The sequence below is a fragment of the Phocoena sinus genome, chromosome 18 (genome assembly GCF_008692025.1).
Source record: "Phocoena sinus isolate mPhoSin1 chromosome 18, mPhoSin1.pri, whole genome shotgun sequence".
Classification (NCBI taxonomy): domain Eukaryota; kingdom Metazoa; phylum Chordata; class Mammalia; order Artiodactyla; family Phocoenidae; genus Phocoena; species Phocoena sinus.
The window spans coordinates 19,369,326-19,392,085 of record NC_045780.1 but is presented as its reverse complement, the minus strand read 5'-3'; the positions used below and the strand labels follow the sequence as shown (position 1 = coordinate 19,392,085).

The window sequence follows — 22,760 nt, the reverse complement described above, 5'->3', positions numbered from 1 at the left end:
CTGTGGCTGAGCACCACCGTTGATTATTTGCAGTCTTGGGCTTGGTTCAGTGCCTGTGAACTGCAGCACATGCCATGCTGTGTTCTGTTGATTGCCTGCCTCCCCAGGGAAAGTAAACTTCAGGCTGGAGACTGCGTGTATTATACACACAGCAGCCAGTGGTGACTGGGAGTACTAAATGCCCAGTGTGTGCTGGTTGAGTGAAAAATTGACCTTCTAGTAGTTCTTAACTAGTCCTTGTCCTGGGCTGGAACAAGACAAGTAGTGCTGAGCATACTCAGAGAAGGGAATGCAAACTGTGTTCCAGGTATTTGGAGGGACATAAAGGAGAGCTGTTTCTATAGGTGTAGGGAGAGAGGAGCTAGAATCTGAAATAGGAACAGAGTTGCCTTGGAGGTTAAAGACCTGCACAAAGTCCGAAACCAGGTGGGGGAAGCTGAAATCCAAACGTCCGTTTACCAACAGTGAGGAATAATGAGGACAAGTTCCTGTGTTTTGGGGGAAATCGCTAAATAACGTGTATGTGAAACGTGCCTTAAAATGGAAGTTTAATGTGCTTAATTTATAAGATGCCTCTTGAGATCTTGCTGGAGGTATTATATAACATATGATATGTAAGTCCTATTAACTTTCTAGAATATTTTTAAAAATCCAAGTTCTGAGATACATGTAGACCCGAGGGTTTTGGATGAGGGGTTGTAGAGCTGTACAGATAAACGCCAAGTGACCATGTATACAGCAGCTTGATTTCTTTGAGGTACATGTGAAATTTCCACTTGTTTTCTAATCCACTGAGCCATCAACTCATAAGGAATCTACATATTAATTAGTCCTATTTTTCCATTTGGGTTTATTTTTTTTATGTTTAGTCTCTGTTGGTTTATAAGTAAAAACCCTGGAGGGAAGAGGTGCTAAGATTCTTGAATTGTGAATGGCAGTGACTGACAAGGATCTTAAAGGCTTTAAGGTCCCAGTACTTAGATTTGGATGTGAAGGTCTCACACAGATTCCCATTCAGCATGTAAGAAGCAGGTTCTTGAATCTGCCTTCTAACGGCCACCGCAGTAATTTGGATACGCTTGGTTTGTGGCCAGACTTTGAGAAATACCACTTTCAAGACAGTTAAAATGTAACCAACATGGCCATTGTGCTTTGCACAAGTCTGACATCCTTCATATCGGGTATGCTTTTTCTTTTTTCAATATTCTTATTTTTTCAAATAAAATGTATATAATGTGTATTTTTTTTTAAGATAAAAGTCTACACCAAAATGTTAATTGATATAATCTCTGGGTAGAATGCTAATTTCATTGTGTCTCCTTTATGCTGAACCATATTTGCTAAATTTTCCACGAAAGATCAGGAGAAAGAGTAAAGAGTGCAATACTGTCTAAAACTGGTAAGTCAAAATATAGCTGTATAAGCATATTATTTAAACATGGATGTTAACCACCAGAAGTTAAAAGTGATTCCTTCTGGGAACTGCCATAAGAGGGAAGGTGAAGGCCAGAGTGTTTTCCATTCTAAAACCTTTCATACAATTTGTTATGCTTGTTATGACATTATGGTAAGTTTTCAATTAGTTTAAAAAACTACTTCATTTTATTTCTTCTAAGAATGGCAGTGTGTGCCTTTAAGAAACCTACCAAAGTTTAAGAAACCTACCTAAGATGTATGCATTACCTCATGTTCATTCATCCTCCAAATTCTAAAGTATGTACAAAATGCAACTGGATTTACAGAAATATCCTACCTACGCTGAAATTAAAAAAAAAAAGCATAGAAAGTACAAACAAAAGTGAGTTTATTTACAAAATATACAATAATTACAAATAGTACAGATTGAGACGATTTCTCCTGTTCCTGTGACAGAAGCTAATGGCCTTTACTTTCAAATGAGGGTTTCTGTTATTCTGAGTTATGATGCACATTCAGTGATCCGCTGCCTTTGTTTATGCTTTTCTAAATGATTCCAGGAGGCCTATTAGTGATATGTACATGGGTCACTTCCCTAAAATCTTATTTCCAGAACTACTGTGCACAAGTCCAGCACAACTGAAATAGAAGAAGACAACAATGAACTGAATAATCTTTTTTTCCAACAGTAAACTTTGATTTTCTCTAAATATTCACCTAGTGGTTTAGAACTGAAACCATGCTTTTTGGCTTTAAAAAGAAAGTCCACTGTGATTTGTAATAGGCAGCACAATTCCACTATAGCCGATTATCACCTGGCTATTTTTACAGGTATGCAATTATTTAAGAAACAGAATTCTATAGTTTTCAATTCTGTATGTTTTTGTCTTATGCTTTTTTAATCAGAGTCACTACTACTGCTTGAGGAGTCTGTTGACATAACCTCTACATCATCTTCATTTTCTTTGTTATGTCCTGGAGGTTCCAACAAAAAGTCATTACTGTGATTTGGTGGTAACATATTCATTGCTATATCATTTGACTGCCATGGATACTGTGGAGCAAGGACATCTGGAGAAAAGAAAGAAGCACATATGAGAACATCTCTACTAAAAATTAATTTACTTCTTAGTTATACTTTCCTTCTTGCAAATAATCTGAAGTAAAATTTCTTAAAGGCTAGAAATCAAAATATACATTTGGCTAAATAATCAAATTTGTCATGGAAAAATGTGATGTTTTAGTAACGTGATGTTTAGACTCTATGGTTTATTTTTTTTAAATCATACTTTCCTATAGTCACTATTCAAGATGTTCACAATTTCAAATCGAATGTCTCATGTCTATACATATTTTATGCACATATATAATAGGTCATATATAGTACTTTCTATATATTCTCTCTGTATATATTGTAAGTAGCTAATGTAAACTATACTGTGTATTCCAGTTTAAACTGCCTCTTAAGCTACAATTCCACTCTTCTCCCTGGACCCTGAAAACACTTCTTTGCCAGCAGCCACAATGTTAAGCTCTGTCAGTAGAGGGAACTGCAAGGACTCTCCAGGAGGAACCAGGCTTCCCTTCCGGGATCCTGCGTTTCCCTCCTGTGGTGCCTGGTGGGTGTGTAGGACATCAGTGGCATCCCAGTTGAATGACTTCCCAGCAAGTCTCCCAGGGACCCTAGTGGATAATTTCCTACTTGCCGGCTCTGGCCTGTGACACCTCATCTAACTTCTCTGCCATCCAACAGGCCAGAGCTACACCTTTTCCACTCCAGGCTGAACCTCAGCCTTGGGATAGGGAGTGTGGGCAGGAGGAGCCTCTTCTCAGTCGGTCCCTTCCTTGGCTATCTGCCTCATCCTACATGCAGTAGCTGCTCCCTGCATCTGTTATTACTGCATTTAAAAAATATAGTTCTCTTTACTGTCTAGTAGTTAGTATCTGGTTACTACTCAGTAGTTCTTTACATTTTCCTTGATATTTGCTGGTGCGGTTTCTGCCTCCTGCCTGGACCTGACTGGCATATTATGACACAGTACAACCACAATGAGAAAAATGAGGAGATACCAAGGGAAGCTAATGCACAGTGACTTCCCAGTTTGTACGTTAGATAGTTAACAACAGCGATGTTTATAAAAGCATTTTTAGTAACACAGGGACAGCCTTACAATGAAATGTTAAGCATAAAAAAGCATTATCTACAGTATGTTTTTAGCGATGTAAAAAATACACGAAAAAACATGAAATATGTAAAATATTAAAACTGCTCAAAAAAGACCAATTTTTCCCTTTTTTATACCTTTTAAAAAACTTTAAAATGTTCTACCAGATCAAAACAAAACAAGTCACCTACAAAAGGTAAAAGGGGAACATAAAATAAACATAAGAACAGTACAAACCTATATGCAAAACCTGAGGAAGGCTGAAGTTCAGAATGAGCTGAGTCTCACAAAAAGTGATGGTCTATTTAGGTATTAAAACACCCATAAAAAGCTTTGTTAGTCACTTTGTTAATTTGGGGTTTTTTCACAAGTGTGCTCACTTGGTATTCTTTAAACTGAACATACATACATCTTATTCTGTTTATAAAATATACTTCATTTTAAAAAGCTATGTTTGGAGCTTAATGAGGCCTAATTCCTGAGGAAAATGGCACATAAAATCAGTTTATTCTAATTTCATAGCCTCCATCTAGAACAGTCTTTAAACTAGAGGAAGCAGAGAGAATAAACTGGTAGAGAACCTAGCAACTAAAATGAGTTGGGTCCAGACCCTCAAACTTGTTCAGATCTCTGTCTTTCTCATCATTTCTGAAAAAAACATTTGTTTGAAAGCATTACTCTGATTAACGTTACCTGGCAATCTGCCTGCTGCAAGTGCGTCCCCTGGTAGATGACCGTTCACTCCATTAGTGGAAGGGTTGTTCATCTGGCCCAATAATCCACTTCTCATCTCCAAATCAGTTGGGTATGGTCTCCGTGGGTCCCCTAAAAAATAAGACTGCTTTTAATTCAGTCACATATGAAAATAAGCTTTGATAGCTTCTCTGAAATATTGATTTTCCTTGGTTCACTTTGAAAACCTCAAGCCACATTTTCAATTTTGGAACATGAAGGTCATCTTATCGATTGTTATTAAGACATAATATATTAAAATTTTAAATACATGTATTTTTATTTCTTCTCTAGAGCTTCACAATAATACACTATTCTCTATATGAAAGAAGTCTCTCATTTAAGCAAACATTCCAAATGACAAAGTAAGAAAAGTATAATCTTGAGTCTTCTAAATTAAAACCTTTTCCTAACCAACCTCTTTTTTTTTTTTTTTTTTTTTTTTTTTTTTTCGCGGCACGCGGGCCCCTCACCGCTGCGGCCCCTCCCGCCGCGGAGCACAGGCTCCGGACGCGCAGGCCCAGCGGCCACGGCTCACGGGCCCAGCCGCTCGGCGGCATGTGGGATCCTCCCGGACCGGGGCACGAACCCGTGTCCCCTGCATCGGCAAGCGGACTCCCAACCACTGCGCCACCAGGGAAGCCCCCTAACCAACCTCTTTGATCACATAATTTAAAGACTAATTCCTGGGGACTTCCCTGGCAGTCCAGTGGTTAAGACTCCATGCTTCCACTGCAGGGGGCGTGGGTTCCATCCCTGATCCAGGAACTAAGGTCCCACACGCCGCACGCTGCGGGAAGGGAGGGAAGAAGGAAAGCTAATTCCTGTAACATTCCAGTGGAGTATCAGGAGCCAATAACATTCATTTCCAATCATGAAAGCACACTTTTTAGTTCTGGGTTAATGAAAACTTCGCCAGATTTGGACCAATTTTTTGGTAATATTTTCTCACCAACTCCAGATTATTTATCCTCCAAAACCGTAGCTACCCTTAGCGTTTCAGGTATGGCAAAATACCACCGTCAGGACTGACTAGAGCTGAGATAACTACCTCCCATTCCTCCCAAAAGGCTGCTGCTCTACCTGAGGTCTCTGCTGTCAGTATATGTAGCAAGGGACTTCCCTGGTGGCGCAGTGGATAAGACTCTGCGCTCCCAATGCAGGGGGCCGGGGTTCAATCCCTGGTCAGGGAACTAGATCCCACATGCCACACGGCAACTAAGAGTTGGCATGCTGCAACTAAGGAGACCGCCTGCAGTGATTAGGGAGTCCACGTGCCGCAACTAAGACCTGATGCAACCAAATAAATATTTTAAAATATATATATGTGGCAGTTTGTTTCTCTGCTATTTCTAATTACTCCAGCTCTCTGCAGTCCTGTGTGTCTGCTGCTGGGTGTCCGGTGCTTCATCTTTATCCCCTAAGAGTCAGGACTGTCTCTTTCTCAGGCTGGAACCCTTGTGGAAATCCTAATGGCTCAAAAGAGTTAGCTTCTGGCCAGCCTGGGTTTTACAGGTATATAAATCTATAGCTTTAGAATCATCACATATTACACTTTTAAAATTTATTAACTTATTACTTATTTTTTTTTAAAAAGGAAAGAAACAGTTTCCAATGGCAACAGCTTTGCAGAAAACCAAACTGATAAAACCCCATGGCCTATATTATCACTTATAAGACACTAAAGATGTGAAAATATGAAACATGTTTCTAAGGATAAATATATTCCATATTTAAATCTTTTCTTCCTATTTTTGTGTACAGTCACCTAAGAATTTTCAAAGCACATATATCTAGTAAAAAGAGAATTACTTTTACCTGGGACCCAGGTCAGTGGGGCACACACAGCATTACTTGCACTAATCCTATGTGCATACTTAATTATTTCTTCAGAGGAGATAGCACCTGAGAGAGTCAAGAGGCTAGTGTTAACATTTCAGTCTAGTAAACATACAAGTTTTTCAGTGCATACATCACAGATACACTTCATACTTAAAATATATTCATTAGGTTAAAAAAGTACACTAGTAAATAATATGTATAGCACAACCTGGTTTTTATTTTAGAATATATGTCATATATGTATTTGTATTGTTCTTGTTACATATGTATTACAGATCTAAGAAAAATCTGGAAGAACACACACCAAACATTAACAGTAGTTAATCTAAAATAGGACAAGAGGTGAGTTAGATGTAAATCATACCTACAAATCATTAAAAGTAACCAAAGTCTTCATTATAATTCTGACTTTTAGTATGCAATCTAAAAGATCCAAAATGGAAGCCTTTGAAAGAGAGAAGCAGGACAGGACAAGAAGCCATGCTGAGCCTCTAGAAGCACCACTACATGTGCACACATCCCAAAGCCTTATCTAGTTCTGACTTCACGGCGTCCTTCAAGATCCACCTCAAATCCCATTGGCTTCCAGCCCATATTCTCCTCTCCCAACAATTTAAAAAACCCACTGTCTTTATTGCACGTTTGGGTAATAGCCGTAACTTCTATTATTGCTTCTTATAACCTGAAAAAAGATGTGACACCTCCCTAGCAATGCCCAGCATAGTGCTATATAGCAGACACTTTACAATGAAAATTTATTGGAAACTTTTCAACAGCAGCAAATGATTACCAATAATCCTCGCATCAGTTTCTTGAAACCAAAATTTGGATTTTTCAGAAAGTCATTCAGTGTTCCCACAGTACTAACCTTTTCTTGCTTTTTCTATTGACTTGAGTTTTTCTTTTGCTTGGTAAACAGCTGTTGCCTAATTTAAACAACATTAAAAAAAATATGGATTATTCAAAACTATACCAAGCCCAGTTTTTGGCTAAATTCACAAAATCATTTATCCCATAGAAACAATATGTAAAATTTGGAAATCCCCACAATTTATTTGTAATATTCTGAACCACCACTTGGGTATCATATGTATCAGTTACAGTCAATGAAAAAAAGAAACATTTATGAGTCAATCTCCATACACATTAGTTGTTAGAAATAAAATGTAAATTGGATTGTTCACTACCACTTTTTCTTTATGTCATCTATCATAAACAGGCAGAAAACAGACCACGTACTACTCCCAAAGCATCCTATTCTTATATCTAGTTCAAGGATAAAATACCAAAAAAATTTTTTTTCTAGTTTACAAGATAAATTCTTGGATTGATAGTCTCATTCATTTATACATTACCATTACCTCCATGCTTAATGACTATTATAATGAACTCTTCCACCCACCCTCCCCTGGGCAAAGGCAAACTAAAGGGTAAAATGAAGCTAACCTAGTATATGCATCCTCCACCGTAACACAGCATTTAAGAGTATGGAGTGAGAGAGATCTAGGTTTATGTTCCATCTCTCAACTTTTACCTCTTGGGCAAGGTAGGTATTCATTTAAAATTATGGTTTTGTCTGTAAAAATAGAATAACGGTACTGACCTCATATAACTGTGATGAAGATTGAGATAATACACATAAAGTGCAAAGTACAGGGCCTGGTGCACTAGTACTTAATAACTGTTAGTTGCCACTATCTAAATCATAAAATTTAGTCTTTTTATAGTCCCTTGTGTTCACTGTCTTTTGGAAATCTAATCTAGAGAGGAGCCAGCAATGTCTGGTCCATATGAGAATCAAACTCAGGTCTTCCTGCAATACCACCACATAACAATTACATTAGTTAGTATTTAGTGAAATAACTGAGCAGATAACAACAAATAAATTGTCTCTTTGAAATAGTAGCCAAGAACAAGAAAGGAAAAACTAGAGTCCTTAACATATATCTGTATCTATATATATTTATATATAAATCCCATCTAGTTTAGGATGGAAGACTAAATAAATATAAATTTTAATCAATATATAAAATTGGTATATACTTTTACTGACTTCAAAAATTATTTCTAAAACTGAAGTAGAGATTTAGACTATTAACAAATGAAAACTTAGGACAGGATAAAAGTAAAACTTCCCATTTCTATTAATTCAAACTTGTGAAATCTTCAAATAATGAAAATATGGCTCAAAAGTAATGCAGACTACCGGAAAACAATAACTAAAAAGGGAGGGACTTCCCGGTGGTCCAGTGGTAAAGAATCTGCGTTCTTCTTGGTCAGGGAACCGAGATCCCACATCTCAGTTGCCGCGGGGCGACTAAGCCCACGTGCCACAACTACTGAGCTCGTGCGCCTCAACGAGAGAGCCCTCGTGCTGCAACTACAGAGCCCACTCGCTCTCGAGCCCACACGCCACAACTAGAGAGAAGTCCGCGTGCCGCAACGAAGAGATCATGCGTGCCGCAACTAAGACCAGACGCAGCCAAATAAATAAAATAAACGAATAAAATAAATAAACATTAAAAAAAAAGGGAATGACATGGTCTTTCATCTAACCAAAGTGACAAGGGGTCACTTTTAGACTTGGAAATTCAAGTTTTCTACCACTTCAAAATTGTAATAAATTTATTTTTCAGAAATAGAGTAAATAATATCCTTTTTTACATTAAGAAACAGCCTCTATCAACTTACCAGTATCTGTTCCGCTTCCTTTAGCTGTTTTTGTAGTTGCTGAATATCACTGTCTCTTTTTTCTACTTCTTTTTCTAAAACTTGCATTTCATGATGGATTTTTCCCTGATTAAGTGCCAATTTCATTAGTTCTTGAAATTCCCCATCTCTATGAATTAACAACTCCAGGACCTGTCAGATAATAGGTGATTAAAGCAGACAACAGAATACTGAAGAACTACATTCCAATGAAACAAAGAATCCACACGTGAATTGGCTAGTCCATAAAGTTTTAACACCTTCAAAGTACTGTTTACTAATCATTGTTAAAAATAGCCTACCTATGATTATTTTAGAAGAGATTAATATCAAGGTTTTCTGCTTTTTCTAATTATATGCTATTCTTTCACACAAAATAAAACAAACCTTTCAGAACTAGCAATATGCCAAAATGAGCAGGTTTATTCATTTCTCAGGGAAGGTAAAATTTGAGATGATTTTATTAGTTGACACCAGGAACTGAACAGACATTTCTCCAAACATATACAAGCGGCCAAAAATACATGAGAAGGTATTCAACATCACTGATCATCAGGGAAGTGCAAATCAATACAACTGGATATGACCCTACACCAGCTAGAACAGCTATAATCAGAAAGACAAAAGATAACAAATGGTGAGAATGTGGAGACAAAGGGAACCCTTAGAATCTGAATTGGTGCAACTACTGTGGAAAACATTCCATTAAGTGTGGAGGTTACTTAAAAAATTAAAATTAGAACTACCATATGATCCAGCAATTCTACTTCTGAGTATTTATCCAAAGGAAATGAAATCACTATTTTCGAAAAGATATCTGCACTCATATGTTCACTGCAGCATTATTCACAATAGCCAAGAAAAGGAAGTAATCTAAGTGTCCATCAATGGATGAATGGATAAAGAAAACGTGATGTAAATCTATACACACGCACACTCACACAAAGGAATATCATTCAGCCACAAAACAAGAAGGAAATCTTGGCATCTGGGATAACATGGACGGACCTTAACACTGCATTAAAGGAAATAAGTCAGACAGAGAAAGACAAACACCGTATGATCTCAGTTATATGTGGAATGTAAAAAGAGCCAAACACATAGAAAAAGAGCTCAGATTGGTGGTTGCCAGGGGGAAGGCGGCAAAATGGGTAAAGGTGGTCAAAAGGTACAAACTCCAGGCTATAAGATAAATAAGTTCTGGAAATATAACGTACACCATGGTGACTATAATTAAGAATACAGTACTGTAAATTTGAAAATAGCTAAGAGAATGAATCTCAGCAACTTAAAAAAGTTCTTAAAAAATGTGCAGGGGCTTCCCTGGTGGTGCAGTGGTTGAGAGTCCGCCTGCCGATACAGGGGACACGGGTTCGTGCCCCGGTCCGGAAAGATCCCACATGCCGCAGAGCGGCTGGGCCCGTGAGCCATGGCCGCTGAGCCTGCGCGTCTGGAGCCTGTGCTCCACAATGGGAGAGGCCACAACAGTGGGAGGCTCGCAAAAAAAAAAAAATGTGCAGAGGAACTGAATAGACATTTTTCCAAAGACATACAAATGGTTAACACGTACATGAAAAGGTGCCACTTTCCCTGCAAGTTTCTTATTAGTTTTTATCATAAGAAGAGAAAGGACTTCCCTGGTGGTACAGTGGTTAAGAATCCGCCTGCCAGTGCAGGGGACACAGGTTCGAGCCCTGCTCTGGGAAGATCCCATATGCTGCAGAGCAACTAAGCCCGTGCGCCGCAACTACTGAGCCCGCATGCCACAACTACTGAAGCCCATGTGCTCCACAACAAGAGAGGCCACCGCAATGAAAAGGCTGCGCACCGCAACGAAGAGTAACCCCTGCTCACTACAACTAGAGAAATACCATGTGCAGCAACAAAAACCCAATGCAGCCCAAAATAAATAAATAGATAGATAGATAAATAAATAAATAAAATGTGTTTAAGGAAAAAAAATAAAGAAAACTGGGGACTTCCCTGGTGGTCCAGTGGTTAAAACTCCACACTTCCACTGCAAGAGGCATGGGTTCCATCCCTGCTTGGGGAACTAAGATCCCACATACCGTGTGGTATGGCCAAAAAAAAAAAAACAAACAAACAAACTTAACCATGTGAGGTGATGGATGTTAACTAAACTTACTGTGGTAATCATTTTGCATTATGTACCTATATCAAATTGTTATGATATACATCTTAAACTAATACAATATTACAGGTCGGGCTTCCCTGGTGGCGCAGTGGTTGAGAGTCCACCTGCCGATGCAGGGGACACGGGTCTGTGCCCCTGTCCGGGAAAATCCCATATGCCGCGGAGCGGCTGTGCCCGTGAACCATGGCCGCTGAGCCTGCGCGTCCGGAGCCTTTTGCTCCGCAACGGGAGAGGCCCGCGTACCACAAAAAAAAAAAAAAAAAAAAAATACAATATTACATGTCAATTATATCTTACCTAAATGATGCAAAAAAAATCAATTTAAAAACTGCAATTAATAATTTAATAGAATCTGATCTTCCTGTTCTCACACAAAGTAAATATAAATAGGAAATTGTAGAAATGATGGAGGGTTTTTTGTGTTTAATTCAAAAAGAAACCACTTACCTGGTTTTCCTCTCCAGACTGTAACAACTTTTGGTTTCTAGAAATCGCCAGCATTTCTATAAGTTCTCTATAAAACAAAAACAAAGTTTACAAAGTAAATACAATAGAGGCTCTACCTGATCTCCACCTGACTGACTTGCTGGATTCACGGTACCCACAGCAAGCTGAGTACTCAGAGCTATTGCCCCACAGGCCACTTTGACTGTGGACTTCAGCTCTCACTGGCACAGTACATTCTCACCAAGACTCAGCTGTGTTCACTACCAGACCCATTTATTCAAACTTTACTATTACTATAATTGTATAAATTGAGTATATAAATACAAATGAAGTATGACTGTGAATAGGAAAAACTTTCTATAAAAACCTAAGCTTGGAAACACTTAACAGAGGTTTGCAAAGAATAACTATCAAACCAGGAGAAGTAAAGTCATAAAAACTCAGCAAGAGCCTGCCCTGTCTGCTTGATGACTGTCCAAGTGCTCATTTCACTTTAAAGAAACCAAAGTAGAAAATGCAGACAATGCATTATGCGTGGTTTATGCAAGAAAAACTCCTACAAAAGGGGTCTACAGGCCAAATGCAGCCCATCTGTGGTTTTTGTAAATAACTTTTCTTGGGTGATAGCCACGCCCCTTCATTTACATATTGCCTGAGGCTGCTTTCCCACTACAATGGCAGAACTGAGTACTTGTGACACAGAACTTCTCACCTGCAAATTTTAAAATTAACCAAACAGGTATCAGCTAAGAGGGATACTTACACATAATAAATCATATATTTCTAGAATGCTCATTTGTTAAATATGCGAATTTTCTACATGAAAAACAGTAGAATGATTGGGGAAAAATGTGTAGCAAGTGATATTCTATATATTAGTTTCAAAACTGTTGATAGATGGGACTTAATTCAGAAATTATCCAGGAGAGGACAGCTTCACAATTAACTACCTGACACTACTAGTCAGCCCAGGGTTTGTACCTTCTCACTGGCTGCCATGCTATTTTTACCTTCATAGTTCCACCTTCCACTCACTAGCCTCAGGCTATTTTAGTGGATGGTGCCAATTGGACTCAACCTCCCTCCCATACACCATTATGTATGAATTAATTACCTAGTTAATGAAAAAAGTAGATAAGGGAATAAAAAGTCTTCATTCACTCATTCAAATGTTTCTTGAGTGCCTATTACGTGCCAGGCACTTTCTAGATGCTTGGGTTAGTAAAGTGAACAATGGCAATTAAGTTCTAATAGAGAAGACAAAAAATATATAAGTAAAACCAGAGTGACAGGGGTTAGGAAGCAAATAAAGCAGTGTTAAACCAGAGAGGGTCAGTGAGGTAGTTTGGCTACTTACACTGGGTGGTCAGGGAAGGTTTCTCTATGGGAATATCTTTGAAGTAAAACGTGAATTAAACAAGAGAAGCCAGCCAGGAGATGGGGGAGGAAAGAATGCTTGGTAAAAGACCCAGATAGCTCACTGGCTCAAAAATGGGTTTGAGGAAATGTGGCCAGAGCACAGCAGGCACCAGGGAGCAGGATACAAAATAAGGACAATGGAGGGAGGGAGGGAGTGAAAGAGAGAGGGAGGGGGCGGGCTGGATTGTGTAGGGCCTTGTAGGTCAGGGTACAGGATTAGTATTTCACTCTTAAGTGCAAAGAGAAGCTACTAGATTATTTTAAACAGGCAAAGGACATGACCTGATTTACGTTTTTAAACAACTGCTGAACTATCTGGAAAACAGACTGTAAGAGAGCTAGAAAGGGAATCAAGTTAGGTGGTTTTTGTAGTGTCCCAGACAAAAGATGAGGCTGGCTTTGACTAGGTCCTAGCCACTAGGATTTAGTAATGGAAACGGGGAAACATGGACAGATTTAGGATATATTTTGGAAGCAGAGCTGACAGGACTTGTTAATGGATTAAACAGACATTTTATGAAAATAGCATGTTATATTAGCCCTTTTCTGCACCCCATTAATGAGATGGAGAGAGTTGAGAACCCCTGGCCTAAATAAAAGCTGGTTTCTGTGGGGAAGGGATGGTGGTAAGGGGTTGGGAGTATGGTGGGAGATGCAGAATGACCCTTTCTTGCCAATCTGGGAGTATAAATCAACAGAAAACCTTACAAGGGCTTACTTTAAGCAGAGGCATACAGAGAGGGAGAGGTCTGTAAGATTCAGTGCTCTTCACTAACTGTCTAGGACAAAATGGAAACCTCTGTCCACTCCAAGGGTGAAGAGAGGCTGAAGGACCCCCTGTCCTCTCTCTCATTATGGGAGTGGGAGGCCCGTGGTGCTACAAAGGAAGCAGCTGTACTCCTGGCATGCCAAATTAGAATCCTCCCACATTTCCACACAAATATAACCTATACAGGGTTAGGTCCTATATTATTTGTGATACTACACTTCAGGTAAACAATTTTCTTTTAAATTAATTTATTTTTTAAATTTATTTTTGGCTGCACTGGGTCTTCTTCATTGCTGCACGTGGGCTTTCTCTAGTTGCAGTGCGCGGGATTCTCATTGCGGTGGCTTCTCTTGTTGCAGAGCTCAGACTCTAGGCGCGCGGGCTTCAGTAGTTGTGGCGCACGGGCTTAGTTGCTCCGTGGCATGCAGGATCTTCCTGGACCAGGGCTTGAACCCATGCCCTGCATTGGCAGGCGGATTCTTAACCACTGCGCCACCAGGGAAGCCCCAGGTAAACAATTAATAGGCTGGTGGGGAAACCTCAAGACTCCTATCAATGTGGTTTCTGTTCCACAATGAGTTCTGAGTTACAAACAGGTTAAGAAAAACTTTTTAGACTACAATCTACCTAAGGTTTCTATTTTTTAAATTCCTCCAAAGACTACCTGATTCTATCAAATCTTACAAAGTATTGGATTGGCCAAAAGGTTCGTTCGGTTTTTCCCGTAGATGGCTCTAGCAGCGCTTAGTGGTCTTTAACTTCATTCGAAACAACTTTGTTAGACTGTACAGCTGTCATGTCAGCATGCATTTAAAAAAGCACTTGCCAAACCTGGTGAATTTTTGTGTAGCCATTTTAATATTGAAGATGGAAGAAAAAAAGCAACATTTTCAGCACATTATGCTTATTTCAAGAAAGGTAAAAACACAACTGAAATGCAAAAAAAGATTTGTGCAATGTACAGAGAAGGCGCTGTGACTGATCGAACATGTCAAAAGTGCTTTGCGAAGTTTTGTGCTGGAGATTTCTCGCTGGATGATGCTCCACAGTCAGGCAGACCAGTTGAAGTTGATAGCAATCAAATCGAGACATTAATTGAGAACAATCAACGTTAGACCACGCGGGAGATAGCTGACACACAATATCGAAACCTAGCGCTGAAAATCATTTGCACCAGCTTGGTTATGTGAATTGCTTTGATGTTTGGGTTCCACATAAGTTAAGCAAAAAAAACCTTCTTGACCGTATTTCCGCATGTGATTCTCTAATGAAATGTCACGAATATGTTCCGTTTTTAAAACAAATTGTGACAGGTGATGAAAAGTGGATACTGTACAATAATGTGGAACGGAAGAGATCATGGGGCAAGTGAGATGAACCACCACCAAGCACACCAAAAGGCCGGTCTTCATCCAGAGAAGGTGATGTTGTGTATATGGTGGGATTGGAAGGGAGTCCTCTATTATGAGCTCCTTCCGGAAAACCAAACGATTAATTCCAACAAGTACTGCTCCCAATTAGACCAACTGAAAGCACGAAAAGCGTCCAGAATTAGTCAACAGAAAACGCATAATCTTCCATCAGGATACCACAAGACCGCATGTTTCTTTGATGACCAGGCAGAAACTGTTACAGCTTGGCTGGGAAGTTCTGATTCCTCTGTGGTATTCACCAGACGTTGCACCTTCAGATTTCCATTTATTTCGGTCTTTACAAAATTCTCTTTAATGAAAAGAATTTCAATTCCCTGGAAGACTGTAAAGGGCACCTGGAACAGTTCTTTGCTTAAAAAGATAAAAAGTTTTGGGAAGATGGAATTATGAAGTTGCCTGAAAAATGGCAGAAGGTAGTGGAACAAAAGGGTGAATACAGTGTTCAAAGAAGTTCTTGGTGAAAATGAAAAATGTGTCTTTCATTTTTACTTAAAAACCTAAGGAACTTTTTGGCCACCCCAATAATATACTAGAAGGCTATATAATCAGGTAAGAGTAAAAAAAATATATGCCAAATTTCACAACCACTACTTTCTAAAGTCAAGAGGTTACAATAATGAGGGGTTTTTTCCCCATTTTTCATTAAAAAATGCAAAGAGAAAAAGTTCATTCATAGGATAATGACAAACTTCACATATCACAGAATCAGTATGAGTATATATGTGTGACTGGCCACATAATGGGACTTTTTGGAAAGCCAATCACACTGGAGCAGCCTCATTCTATGGAGGGGTTCCAACGAGTCTTAGGTGGCAAACCAAAGTGACATCTCTTCCATCACCACCAACAACCATTTCCAGGATTATGAAAGAGAGAAATTCTCACTTGCTTACTGTCACCCAGTCTTTCTTTAGAGATGAACAAATAAAACAATGTGGCAGATACAGCATGAGAAAATCAGAGAAAAAGAAAAACGAACTTCTAAGACAATGGCTATTACCACAGGCAGCAGAGCGCCTCAAGAAAGAAGAAGGCTTTAACCAATCTGTCAACAGATTCAGCGAGGAGGACTACAAACTAACGAGAAATCCAAGTCTTTTTGGCATTCCTGGAGCATGGGAAGCAGAAGAGCTACAGCTGCTTTTAGAGGAAGCAAAAGAGAACTCAGCACTTCAGGTGATCATGTACAACGGGAAAGCTGAAGGAGAAAGTTTCAGAAACACCGAGATTCCTGAGGAAAATTTACATGATTCAGAATTTCAGTGGATAAATACACTTCATCAAACAGAAAATGCTCTACTTGACAATCAAGAATCAAATATAGAGAGGGATAAACTGGTCAAATCTAGATACAAGAGAATTTCAATTTAGTCTCAAATTTAACATAACTGATAATTATTCAGCTATGCTATCTCAAGCAAAGAGTACATGAATACCAAGTATATGCACTCCTATAGGTACCGACAGCATCAGGTAAACACGCCATAGACAGACAGCCCAGGAGCCAATCAATCTAGAGGCAAGATCTCAAGATTGACTACTGGGCTGTCCAATGTCAGGAGATGTTCTCAAAGACCATTATACTAAAAGGGTAGGCTCAGAAACACAGTTCCTGAACTTGGTGGACATGAAATATATACTAGGGTTACTCAGCAAAACAGACAAATTATGTTATAGCAAGTAAAGCTGAGAAAAGAAACGAATTTACTGGGCTCCAGAGTAGAAGGGTGAGATGTAATAATTCTTTGGTTATACTAAGGCAAAGATTTGAAATTCTCAGACTAAGACCTACTCAGAACGAAAGGCAGCATCCATTGCTTCCCAAAGGGGGTGTTACTTCTTCACAAAGTCAACATATTTACAGAAAAATTAATTACCACCATCCATACCATGTGGTTAGTCAAAATGAACAAATAATAAGGATCATTTTAACTCGACTAATTTCACACTCATCAGTGTCATCAAGATTCCTTAGCAAAAACTCTAGAAGTCAATCAAGTATTAGACTTGGGCTTCTGGTGAGAATTCTCCCAAAAGAAGAAAGAGCTCAAGGGAATATTTCAAACAGAACAAGACCCAGAATTCAAGCAAGTGGAAAAAATTGGCTCAAAAAGTAGCAAGGGAGGTATTTTCCAATTAACCATTAGCTGTTCTTAAACTATATGCCAATAAAATGAACAACCTACAAGAAATGGACAAATTCTTAGAAGGGTACAATCTCCCAAGACTGAACCAGGAAGAAGTAGAAAATATGAACAAACCAATCACAAGTACTGAAATTGAAACTGTGATTTAAAAACTCCCAACAAACAGAAGTCCAGGACCAGATGGCTACACAGGCGAATTCTATCAAACATTTAGAGAAGAGTTAACACCTATTCTTCTGAAACTGTTTCAAAAAATTGCAGGGCTTCCCTGGTGGCGCAGTGGTTGAGGGTCCACCTGCCGATGCAGGGGACGTGGGTTCGTGCCCCGGACTGGGAGGATCCCACATGCCGCAGAGCGGCTGGGCCGGTGAGCCGTGGCCGCTGAGCCTGCGCGTCCGGAGCCTGTGCTCCACGACGGGAGAGGCCACAGCAGTGAGAGGCCCGCGTACCTCAAAAAAAAAAAAAAAACACTGCAGAGGAAGTAAAACTCCCAAACTCATTTAATGAAGCCACCTTCACCCTGATACCAAAACCAGACAAAAATACCACAAAAAAAGAAAATTATAGGCCAGTATCACTAATGAACATAGATGCAAAAATCCTCAACAACATACTAGCAAACCAAATCCAGGATACATTAAAAGGATCATACACCATATCAAGTGGGATTTATCCCAGGGATGCAAGAATTTTTCAATATCCACAAATCAGTGTGATACACATTAACTGAAGAATTAAAACCATATGATCATCTCAATAGATGCAGAAAAAGCCTTTGACAAAATTCAACACCAATTTATGATAAACACTCTCCAGAAAGTGGGCATAGAGGGAACCTACCTCAACATAATAAAGACATATGACAAACCCACAGCTAACATCATACTCAAAGGTGAGAAGCTGAAAGCATTTCCTCTAAGATCCAGAACAAGACAAGTATGTCCACTCTCACCACTTTAATTCAACATAGTTTTGGAAGCCCTAACCATGACAATCAGGGAAGAAAAAGAAATAAAATAAGTAAAACTGTCACCGCAGATGACATACTATTCAAAGAAAATCCTAAAGACACTACCAGAAAACTATTAGAGCTCATCAATGATTTCGGTAAAGCTACAGGGTACAAAAATTAATAAACAGAAATCTCTTGCATTTCTATACACTAACAACAAAAGATCAGAAAGAGAAATTAAGGCAACAATCTCATTTAGCATCGCATCAAAAAGAATAAAATACCTAGGAATAAACCTACCTAAGGAGACAAAAGACCTGTACTCTGAAAACTATAAGACGCTGATGAAAGAAATGGGAAGATGACACAGGTGGAAAGATACACCATGTTCTTGGATTGGAAGAATCAATACTGTCAAAATTACTATACTACTCAAGGCAATCTACAGATTCAATGCAATCCCTATCAAATTGCCAATGGCATTTTTTGCAGATCTTTAGAAGAAAAAAATCTTAAAATTTGTATGGAAACACAAAAGACCCCAAATAGCCAAAGAAATGTTGTGAAAGAAAAACAGAGCCAGAGGAATCAGACTCCCTGACTTCAGACTATATTATAAAGCTACAGTAATCAAAACAGTATGGTACTGGCACAAAGACACATTTACAGATCAGTGGAACAGGACAGAAAGCCCAGAAATAACCCCATGCACCTATGGTCAGTTAATTACAACAAAGGAGGCAAGAATATACAATGGAGAAAAGACAGTCTCTTCAATAAGTGGTGCTGGAAAAGCTGGACAGCCACATGTAAATGAATGAAATTGGAACACTCTCTAACACCACACACAAAAATAACCTCAAAATGGATTAAAGACCTAAATATAAGACCAGATGCTATAAAACTCTTAGAGGAAAACATAGGCAGAAGACTTTCTAACATAAATAGCAGCAAGATCTTTTTTGATCCACCTCCTATAGTAATGAAAATAAAAACATAAATAAACAAATGGGACCTAATCAAACTTGAAAGCTTTTGCACAGCAAGGGAAACCTTAAACAAAACGAAAAGAACCCTCAGAATGGGAGAATGGGAGAAAATATTTGCAAACAATGCGACCAACAAGGGATTAATCTCCAAAATATACAAACAGCTCATGCAGCTCAATATCAAAAAAACAACCCAATCCAAAAATGGGCAGAAAACCTAAATAGTCATTTCTGCAAAGAACATATACAGATGGCCAACAGTCATATGAAAAAATGCTCAACATCACTGATTATTAGAGAAATGCAAATCAAAACGACAATGAGGTATCACACCAGCTAGAATGGCCATCATCAAAAAGTCTACAAACAATAAATGCTGGAGAGGGTGTGGAGAAAAGGGAACCCTCCTACACTGCTGGTGGGAATGTAAATTGGTACAGCCACTATGGAGAACAGTATGGAGGTTTCTTAAAAAACCAAAAATAGGCCTATCATATGATCCAACAATCCCACTCCTGGGCACATATCCAGAGGAAACCGTAATTCAAAAAGATACATGCACCCCAATGTTCACTGCAGCACTATTTACAATAGCCAAGACATGGAAGCAACCTAAATGCCCATTAAAAGAAGAACGGATAAAGATGTGGTACATATATACAATAAAATATTACTCAGCCATAAAAAAGAATGAAATAATGCCATTTGTGGCAACATGGATGGACCTAGAGATTATCATACTAAGTGAAGTAAGTCAGACAAAGACAAATATCATATGATATCACTTATACGTGGAATCTAAAAGAAGGATATAAATGAACTTATTTACAAAACAGAAACAGACTCACAGATTTAGAAAACAAATTTAGGGTTACCAAAGGGGACAGGTAGTGGGGGAGGGATAAATTAGGATGTCAGGATCAACACATACACACCACTATATATAATAGATCATCAACAAAGACCTACTGTATAGCACAGGGAGCTCTGTATGTAATAACCTATATGGGAAAAGAATCTAAAAAAGAAAAATCTGTAATAGGGAAGAACCTTTGTATTCTATTACAAGTTAATTACTAGAGACATTGCCTATAAGCTTAAATTATACATGATGGCCCATCTCTGGGAGTCCTGCCTCCGGGTAATGAGCATTAAGCTAAAACACCTTTGTTGAGCTCATGAGAAACATCTTGACCAGGCCCACCTGTGAAAGACTGCAGGGAGGAAGAAATGAACACATCCCCTCAGGAGGCTGACCTAAATTTTTGACTTTAGCCCCTCCCCTTTTAGTAAAAAAGAAGCCTGAATTCTAACTCCGGCAAGATGGTTCTTCGGGGCATGAGTCCAGCATCCTCCCGGTTTACTGGCTTTCTGAATAAAGTCTCTTATTCCCTGCCCCAACACCTCATCTCTTGATTTATTAGCCTGTCATGTGGTGAGCAGTAGGAGCCTGGACTTGGTTACAGGTGTATATGTATAACTGCATCACTTTGCTGTACACCTGAAACTAAGACAACATTGTAAACCAACTTTACTCCAATATAAAATAAAAATTTAAAAAATAATCATAATAAAATAAAGTAAATTTAAAAAAGAAAGTTTAAAAAATAAAATAAAAACAGTATTAATTTAAAAATAATGCTCTTGGAAAAATGGCACCAACAGACTTGCTTGACACAGGGTTGCCACAAAGCTTCAATCTGTAAAAAAAAAAAAATCTGCAAAGTGCAATAAAGTGGAATAAAACAAGGTATGCCTATATATAAGACTTATTCAAAAACGTCAAAGAATGTTGACTACAGAAAAGGTGACACTTGAACTGGATTCTGGAGGGTAAATGAATGATTCATCAAGTTGGAGGTGGAGTAAAAACGGTACTGAAGATGAGGAAGCTAGCTAGCTTGAGAATGGGGAGTATTCACTAAGGCTGGAATAAAGGGTATGGGAGGGCAGAGGAATGCAGCAGTAAGTAAGGACAACAAGATGGATTAACAGGGGTGGAGAATGGCTTTACTGCACGATAAGCTAAAGAGTTTGAACTTTACTTCACTGGGCAATGGGAAGCTACCAAATATTCTAAAGCAGAAAAGTTAATAGCAGAGGCTTTTTTTAAAAAGATAGCTCTGCTCTCAGGTAATATAGAAGGATAAAATGCAGAAGCATTAAGGCAAGTGAAACTGTTGGGAAGCTGCATTAAGAATTAATTATAACAGTGGGGATGGGAACATTTTAGGAGGAAGAACCAGAACAATTTTAACATCCAAGTGAATGCACTGGAGCTAAGGAACGCTTCAATCTGACAGATTACCATGAAAACTGGCAGAATAAGGAGGAGGACATCCAATTTCATCTTCTACCTCTGCCACACACTCTGCACTCCAGCCACCCCAAACTGGTAATTCCAGCACCAAGTCGTGCGTGCTCCTGTTCCAGCCACATACCGCCTAGTGGGTCTGCGGGACTCATTCGCCCCATGCAGTCCTTTCTCCAGGAAGCCTGCCCTAACTACCTATCAAAACAACCCGCGCCACAGTCACTGTTGACATGTAAGTCTCTCCCCCTTGACACTGGGCTCCTTCTCGTCGACATCCAGCCTCCCCCGCAAGACCTCTCCCAGCGCGCAGCACCCAGGGGAGTTCCTGACATGTCTGTCGAGTGTTGGTGGACGAAGGGACTCACACCCAGCGACCTCTAAGGTTCGCTACGATTATGACAGTCAGGGGTTCCAGGGTCACTGTCAGTATTAAAATGTCCTCTAAGGGGGGAATATGCCGTCTGAGCCCCTGAGGGTTGCGGGCCCACGTCCCGACCCTCGTGCACTGTCCTTGGGAGCGTGCGCCGCAGCCCCGAGCGCGGCCCTCCCCACCAAGCCCAAGACAGGCCGGTAGTCCCGAGTCAGTCCTCCCTGCCCAGCCCCAGCCAGGCTCTCAGGCCGACGGCCTCACCTCGACAAGACCTCCAGATCTTCCAGCGCAGACAGCAGCCTCTCACGCGTGCTGTTACCGCCTGCAGCTCCCGAGCCGCCGCCCGGCCGCTCCTTCTCCTTCTCGCCACTAGAAGACGCCGCCATTCTCCGCAACGGGCCAGCGTGCGCGCAGCTACGCGCAGGCGTGGAGGGGCGGGCTCGGCAAGCGGAAGGAAGGGTCACCGAGGCGGGGGACGAGAGGCGGGCGGGAGCGCCCCCTGCGCTCCTGGAGGTGCCCTGCGGGCTCCCGCGCCATCTGCTGGGCAGCGAGGGCTTCTCGGGTCTAACCCTTGGAGCGAGAGCCAAACCGAGAACAGGGAGGGGTTCCATCGCGGTCAGGGTCTCCTAAGCCTTAGGTTATTCAAGCTGGAATGGGAAGCTTCTGCTCAACGGATTTTAAGCATTTGAGGGAATTACATAATGGCCTGCCTCTTGTGTCGTTTCTTCGTAAAATGGGCCGGGGGCTCCTCGTATTAACCCCTCTTTAGTCTGCATTCCCATAACACTGTTCCTACCCTCCTGCTTGGGCTCTCAGGGAGGCAGTAAGCACTTTGGGACAGGAACCGAAATCCATCTTATTTTCTTATTGTGGTAAAATACACTTAGCATAAAATGTACCA

General features: G+C 39.9%; 2 protein-coding genes across 2 annotated transcripts in view; one reads left to right on the top strand and one right to left on the bottom strand.

Moving 5' to 3' along the window:
- NUDT15 (nudix hydrolase 15) overlaps positions 1 to 22,760 on the top strand; it is a 43,052-nt gene that overhangs the window by 16,553 nt on the left and 3,739 nt on the right. The gene's annotated exons all lie outside the window — the stretch shown is intronic.
- MED4 (mediator complex subunit 4) lies at positions 1,784 to 22,280 on the bottom strand. The gene is made up of 7 exons (XM_032611238.1): positions 22,121 to 22,280; positions 11,467 to 11,533; positions 8,847 to 9,017; positions 7,024 to 7,081; positions 6,132 to 6,218; positions 4,275 to 4,406; positions 1,784 to 2,487 (listed from the first exon to the last, which is right to left on the bottom strand). The coding sequence occupies exons 1-7, from the start codon at positions 22,243 to 22,245 to the stop codon at positions 2,315 to 2,317; spliced, it is 813 nt and encodes a 270-aa protein (XP_032467129.1). The 5' UTR covers positions 22,246 to 22,280; the 3' UTR covers positions 1,784 to 2,314.

What these genes read in the sequence shown, in the direction of transcription:
- MED4 (XM_032611238.1), bottom strand. Translation starts at nt 22,245, where the DNA reads ATGGCGGCGTCTTCTAGTGGCGAGAAGGAGAAGGAGCGGCCGGGCGGC. An exon ending in AGGAAGCGGAACAGATACTG is followed by an intron (nt 7,082 to 8,846) that starts GTAAGTTGATAG and finishes TGTTTAAATTAG; the next exon opens with GCAACAGCTGTTTACCAAGC. An exon ending in AATAGAAAAAGCAAGAAAAG is followed by an intron (nt 6,219 to 7,023) that starts GTTAGTACTGTG and finishes TGACTCTCTCAG; the next exon opens with GTGCTATCTCCTCTGAAGAA.